This window comes from Sus scrofa, chromosome 12 (assembly GCF_000003025.6).
Source record: "Sus scrofa isolate TJ Tabasco breed Duroc chromosome 12, Sscrofa11.1, whole genome shotgun sequence".
NCBI lineage: Eukaryota > Metazoa > Chordata > Mammalia > Artiodactyla > Suidae > Sus > Sus scrofa.
Genome location: NC_010454.4, coordinates 1318120 through 1324058, shown reverse-complemented (window position 1 = coordinate 1324058; position 5939 = coordinate 1318120). Strand labels below are relative to the sequence as shown.

Here is a 5939-nt window from a genome sequence, read left to right as displayed (position 1 = left end):
GCCTCCCCATGCCTTCGCCCAGTTCCCTCATCTACTCAGGCTCCCAATCTGACTTTCCAGCGGAATGCTGCCCAGGGCAAAAAGGTCATCCCTGACCCGTTGCTCCAGGGGTGCTAACAGGGTCCCTGTGGGCAAGGTGACAGACTGGAGCAACTCAGGAGGGGCCCTTGGCAGGGCCCACCTCTGCTCCCAGAGAGCCTCTCCCTACATCCCTCCGTCATGTGCTCCTGACCCAGCCTAACAGAGCCCCCTCCCCAACCAGCTGGAGAAGTGTGCTTCCCCGCGGCAAAGGCACAAAAGGTTTGTGCTCCAAAAACAAGTTCTTCCAAACCTTTCAGCTTTTTCCAACCTAAGACATCTTAGAATGAAGTTTGAAAACCTGCTATAGCTACTCTGGAGCACAAGCCCAGGCGCTCAGAGCCTGAGTCGCACTCGGGACCCCAGGTGGCCTCTATCCTGAGCTGCAGGGCCCCACTGCTCAGCCTGCGGGCTGGTTCATCCACCCCCGGTCGCCCCACTGAGAGGGGCGGACCAGGCGGCCAGCCCTGCCCCACGCGCACCTGCAGATAAAGTCTTGCCCTTTGCAGCTGCGAGGGCTTCTTGGCACCTCAGCCCTACTGCCAGGTAGGGAAAGCCTGTCTGTAGACCGCCCCCCACAAGCAGCTTGGGGGCTCGGCTCCCTTCCCCAGCAGCCCACCCCCGGGGGGCAGAGGCGCGCTGCACACATGTTCAGGGACCACTGGTTCTCAACACACCCAGCCCACCTCTGGTTTTCCCAAGTCAGACCGCGGGCCCCCCATTGGTGGGGAAGCCGCCCCGCGCCCAAGCAGGAGCCGGCGAAGGGTTTACTGCAGCACTTTATTTCCTCACAATGACGCGTTGCTGGGGCCTAACGTTCTCACGTGACAGTAGAAAACCAAAATCTGTTGTCATCTCTTAAGGAATTGAGAATTGCGTACAAAAACCTTACATAAATTAAAAGGATGAATAAATTTACAGGTGTGAATGCAAACGCTTCCAACTCAAGGCAAGTTAACAACCCACGGTTTTCTGGCGGGCAAACATCGGGGAAGAAAGGACAGTGGGTCCTAAGGCTCGGACCTTCCCAACCCCGTCAGACCGGCAAGACAGAAATGACAACTGGTTCAGGACTCTTGCCAGCCTCGAGAGAAATCCTGGAATAGGAGCTCGGACACATGAATACCCTGCACAGATCGGAGAGACTCCGTCTCAGATTCTCAACCAGCCAACGGATTTCTCTTCCACGATAAACAGGTTCTCACCTCAGCCACGAGGTGACAGAGCCGCGTGTGTGTAACTAGGGGTTTAAATCAAAGATATGCACAGGGTATTAAACAGAGACCAAGGGAAGAGTTAACTCGAGTACAAGGTCAAAATCAGCAACAAGGTCTACAATCCAGTGCTGATACCAGATACAAGCTTCAAGGACAAATTTCTTTTCAAAGGCTTATTCCAGTTTCAGGAGGCTGGCATGAGGTGTGTACATTTGCCAGGGCAAACTTTATTTCTGGATTAGCTCATGCAGCAAATGCTACGCATCTGCTCGCAGTCCGTCTAGAAGCATTTGCGGTGGACGATGGACGGGCCCGACTCGTCGTACTCCTGCTTGCTGATCCACATCTGCTGGAAGGTGGACAGCGAGGCCAGGATGGAGCCCCCGATCCACACCGAGTACTTGCGCTCGGGAGGCGCGATGATCTGGGGAGACAAGGGCGGGACTTCAGTCTCCGGCAGCCAAGCCCTGGGTCCCAGCAAGGCCGCCTGCCGACCCCACGGCCACCCGACTCACCTTGATCTTCATGGTGCTGGGCGCCAGGGCCGTGATCTCCTTCTGCATCCTGTCGGCGATGCCGGGGTACATGGTGGTCCCGCCAGACAGCACCGTGTTGGCGTAGAGGTCCTTCCTGATGTCCACGTCGCACTTCATGATCGAGTTGAAGGTGGTCTCGTGGATGCCGCAGGACTCCATGCCTGAGAGGCCGACAGAGCGCCCCCTTAGCGGTCCCCCGTGCAAGGGGATGAGCCCCCGGGCCCCCCCCAGGCAGGCCGCGCTGCCCGACACCTACCCAAGAAGGAGGGCTGGAAGAGCGCCTCTGGACACCGGAAGCGCTCGTTGCCGATGGTGATGACCTGGCCGTCGGGCAGCTCGTAGCTCTTCTCCAGGGAGGAGGAGGACGCGGCGGTGGCCATCTCCTGCTCGAAGTCCAGGGCGACGTAGCAGAGCTTCTCCTTGATGTCCCGCACGATCTCCCGCTCGGCCGTGGTGGTGAAGCTGTAGCCCCGCTCCGTGAGGATCTTCATGAGGTAGTCGGTCAGGTCCCGGCCAGCCAGGTCCAGACGCAGGATGGCGTGGGGCAGGGCGTACCCCTCGTAGATGGGCACCGTGTGGGTGACCCCATCCCCAGAGTCCATGACAATGCCAGTGGTGCGGCCAGAGGCGTACAGGGACAGCACGGCCTGGATGGCCACGTACATGGCCGGCGTGTTGAAGGTCTCGAACATGATCTGGGAAAGGCAACGGCTCCTTAGTCAGAGAAGGGACCCCGGGCCACCCCATGCTACACACCATGCCGACATGCCACAAACGTGATGTGATGTGTGGAGAAAAGAAAAGGAAGCAGGCAGAAACACAAACGAGAAACCTTGAGACTTCAGGAAGGAAATGCCAGGAGAAGAACAGAACCCTGAAAATATCGAAAGAAACACTTGAATTTCAGGAAAAAAAACCCAAAAGCTCAGCACTAAACGACTCATGAAACGGATGGAAACGGCCCACTGCACCCGGCAGCGCCTACCTGAGTCATCTTCTCACGGTTGGCCTTGGGGTTCAGGGGGGCCTCCGTGAGCAGCACGGGGTGCTCCTCGGGGGCCACGCGCAGCTCGTTGTAGAAGGTGTGATGCCAGATCTTCTCCATGTCGTCCCAGTTGGTGACGATGCCGTGTTCGATGGGGTACTTGAGGGTCAGGATGCCCCGCTTGCTCTGAGCCTCGTCGCCCACGTAGCTGTCCTTCTGGCCCATGCCCACCATGACACCCTGGTGTCGGGGACGCCCGACGATGGACGGGAACACGGCCCGGGGGGCGTCATCCCCAGCAAAGCCAGCTTTGCACATGCCGGAGCCATTGTCGATGACCAGCGCGGCGATCTCTTCTTCCATGGCGATCTGCTCAAAGGCACGAGCGGCTCAGGCGCGCCCAGCGGCGCCGGGACGGCCCCTGCAAAGGCCCTGCCCGCGAGACGCTCCGCCTCCCCCCGGCCCGGCAGCGGAGAAACCGCCCGGAACCGGGGCCGCCTTTTATGTAACCCCCCCGCCCGCCGCCGTTCCGCGGCGGCGCGGCCCAGAGCGCTCGGCAGTGCGGCCGGACCCCACCCAGCTCCCGCCCCCGAGGGCGCCCCCACTGCGGACCCCGGGGGCCCGCCCGGCCGCCCCTTTTGTTGCCAGCGGCGGTGAAGCCGGGCCTCTGGGGCCGGGGCCGGGCCTGCGGAGGAGCGCGAGAGCCGGACACCGGGCCGGAGCTGCGCAGGCCTGGTCACCTACCGGCGGAGACGGCGGCCGCGGGGCGCGGAGGAGCGAGCGGAGGAGCGGCGAGAAGACACGGAGCGCGGGCCGGCTGCGGCGAGCGAGACCGACCGCGGCCTCCCCCGCCCCTATTTAAGCGGAGCGGGGGGCGCGCGCGGCCCGGCGGCGCGCGCGGCCCCAGAACATGTCCATATATGGCGATCTTTCCGAACGCCGGGCGCCCATTGGCCCGGCCGGCCGGGGCACGTGGGGCCCCGCGCCCGGTCCCGCCCCCTCCCGCACCGCCCCCAACCGCCCCGCCCGCGCCGCCCCCGCGCGCCCGCGACCCCGCGCGCGAGACCCCGCGCGGGGCAGGCTAGCGGGCCGGGCTGGCGATTCCCCCCCCCACCGCCCCCGGGGTCGCAGGGTGGGCCGCAGAGCTGACCCGCCGGCTCCGCCCCGGGACTGTCGCGCACCCTGGGGGAGGGCCCGGCTGCACCCCGAAACTGCCTGGCCCGGGGCTGGGCGGCACCGGGAGCAGGGTGTGTTCCCGCGCCCCGCCCCCGCAGGGGGGCTTCGCTCCCCGCGCGCCCCCTGCGAGTTTCCTCCCCGAGGCTCTGCAGGGAGCTCGGGCCGCGAGGCGGCTTCTCGGTGCTGAGCTGGGGGCGTGGGGGAGGGGAGAGGGCGGTGGTCGCCGCCGGTCGCCGTGGCGGCACTGTGGGCCCGGCGGTCCGGGGGAGTCCCGGGGAGCCGTGACCTCGCCCTTCTCACGACGAGAAGGAGCCGCCCGTTTCCTAGCGCAGCCACCACCGCCAAGGCCCCTCCGCCGGTGTCGGGGCGCCGGGGGTCCCTGATTGTGCAGAGACAGGCCCCGTCCTACCACACCCAACCAACGCATCCTGCGCCTCAAACCGCAGACCCGATTGTCCCCAGGCGGCGGCTCCTCTCTGCGTTTGGGGCCACCCCCTCCTCGTCCGCGGGGGAGGTGGTGGAGTTTTGCTCCATTTTAATTACTTTTGAGTGTTGTATGGAAACTGAGGCAGGGGCTACCTGAATCATCACCTTCCCCCTAGACTTGAGCGGGGCACCCTCTTCTCTGTTTATGATACTAGGAAACGGCCACGCCTGGAGTGGGTTTCCTAGGCCTCAGTAACTCTGGGGCTGTGGGTCCAGTCGGCTCCAGGGCGCGCCCTTTTCCCCAGGAGGCTGGTCTTGAAGTCCTGTCACTGCTGGCAGGGTCTTGGTCACACCTGCTGCCACCAGTGCTTTGGTTATGCCCAGAGGGAACCAGGTACTTTGGAAGCTTTCGGGATTGCTCAGCACGGAATTAAACATCAAAAGAGCCACAGGGAAGAGAGAGCACTGGCCAAGAGGGGTGGCAGTGGTGCCGGGCAGACCGAGTCTGGGGCCTTGTCAGGGTCCCAGTATGCTTGGCTGGACCTGGGCAGGTGTCTGCCGATGGGGGGGCGGGACCAGGTGCCCCAAGAGCCCTTCAGCTGGTGTTCACATCTGCGTTGGGCTAGACAGGTAAAGCCGCTGCCCAGCTCACCTGGGGGGGAACCTCTGTCACCCAAACGCAATCCATGCCTACGGCCACCTGTGCCACCAGGCCTAGCTGGGTACCCGACTTCCCAGACTTTCCAAAGGCACAGGGCAAGGCCTGGTGTGTGCGTGTGCCACTCTTGGGAGAACCGGGGGCTGGGCCTCCAGAAAAGTCCCCCCTTACTGGCACCTCTGGGCACAACCATGGGCCTTCAGCCCCCAGGTGGGGGCGTCCATGTGTGAGGACAACTGCCACACTTGGCGGTCCCAAGATGTCACACACGGAAGTGGGAAGTATCCAGTATCCAAGGCCTCACGCCCTGGGTCCGCCCGCCCCACATTCCACGCCGGCTCCCTCGACCGCGGGGCACTCCTTTGTCTGGTGTGCCCAAGCTGCTCCGGCGGACAGGTGGCGAAGAGGCAGAGGCCCCTGGATCTCTGTCTCCGTCCTCCTTCCCTTCTCCACTTTGCAGTGGGCAGGGCGCCGGGGGCGCGGCCAGAGGGTCGCGGGGAAAGTGGGGCGGGGCCTGGGAACCCCGAGATTCCCGGGGCTCCCCCCCACCTCGGTAGGTTGCCAGCCCCCCCCCCCCCCGCAGGGCCGGAGCTACGCGGGGTTGGGGGGGGCGCTCTCGGCCGGCGTGGCGCGGGGTGTGGGGGGGGAGCCGCTTCCTCTTCCGCGGCTGTGTCACCGGCGGGAGGCGGGGGTCAAGGTGCCGCCGCAGGTGTGCGGCTGGGGGGCGGCGGCGCGCGGCGCGGCCATATTTGGCCATTTCGGCGCCGCCGGAGCCCCGCCCGCCGCCCGGGAAGCCGCAGCCCGGGCAGCCCCGTCCCCGCCCGCCGCCGGCCCTGAGTCACCGGCCGGGCGGGGGGCGGAAG

General features: G+C 64.8%; 1 protein-coding gene across 1 annotated transcript; it reads right to left on the bottom strand.

Moving 5' to 3' along the window:
• Window positions 840-3704, bottom strand: ACTG1 (actin gamma 1). The gene is made up of 5 exons (XM_003357928.4): window positions 3561-3704; window positions 2817-3185; window positions 2088-2526; window positions 1811-1992; window positions 840-1719 (listed from the first exon to the last, which is right to left on the bottom strand). Exons 2-5 carry the CDS (start codon window positions 3177-3179, stop codon window positions 1576-1578), a joined length of 1128 nt encoding a protein of 375 aa, XP_003357976.1. The 5' UTR covers window positions 3180-3185; window positions 3561-3704; the 3' UTR covers window positions 840-1575.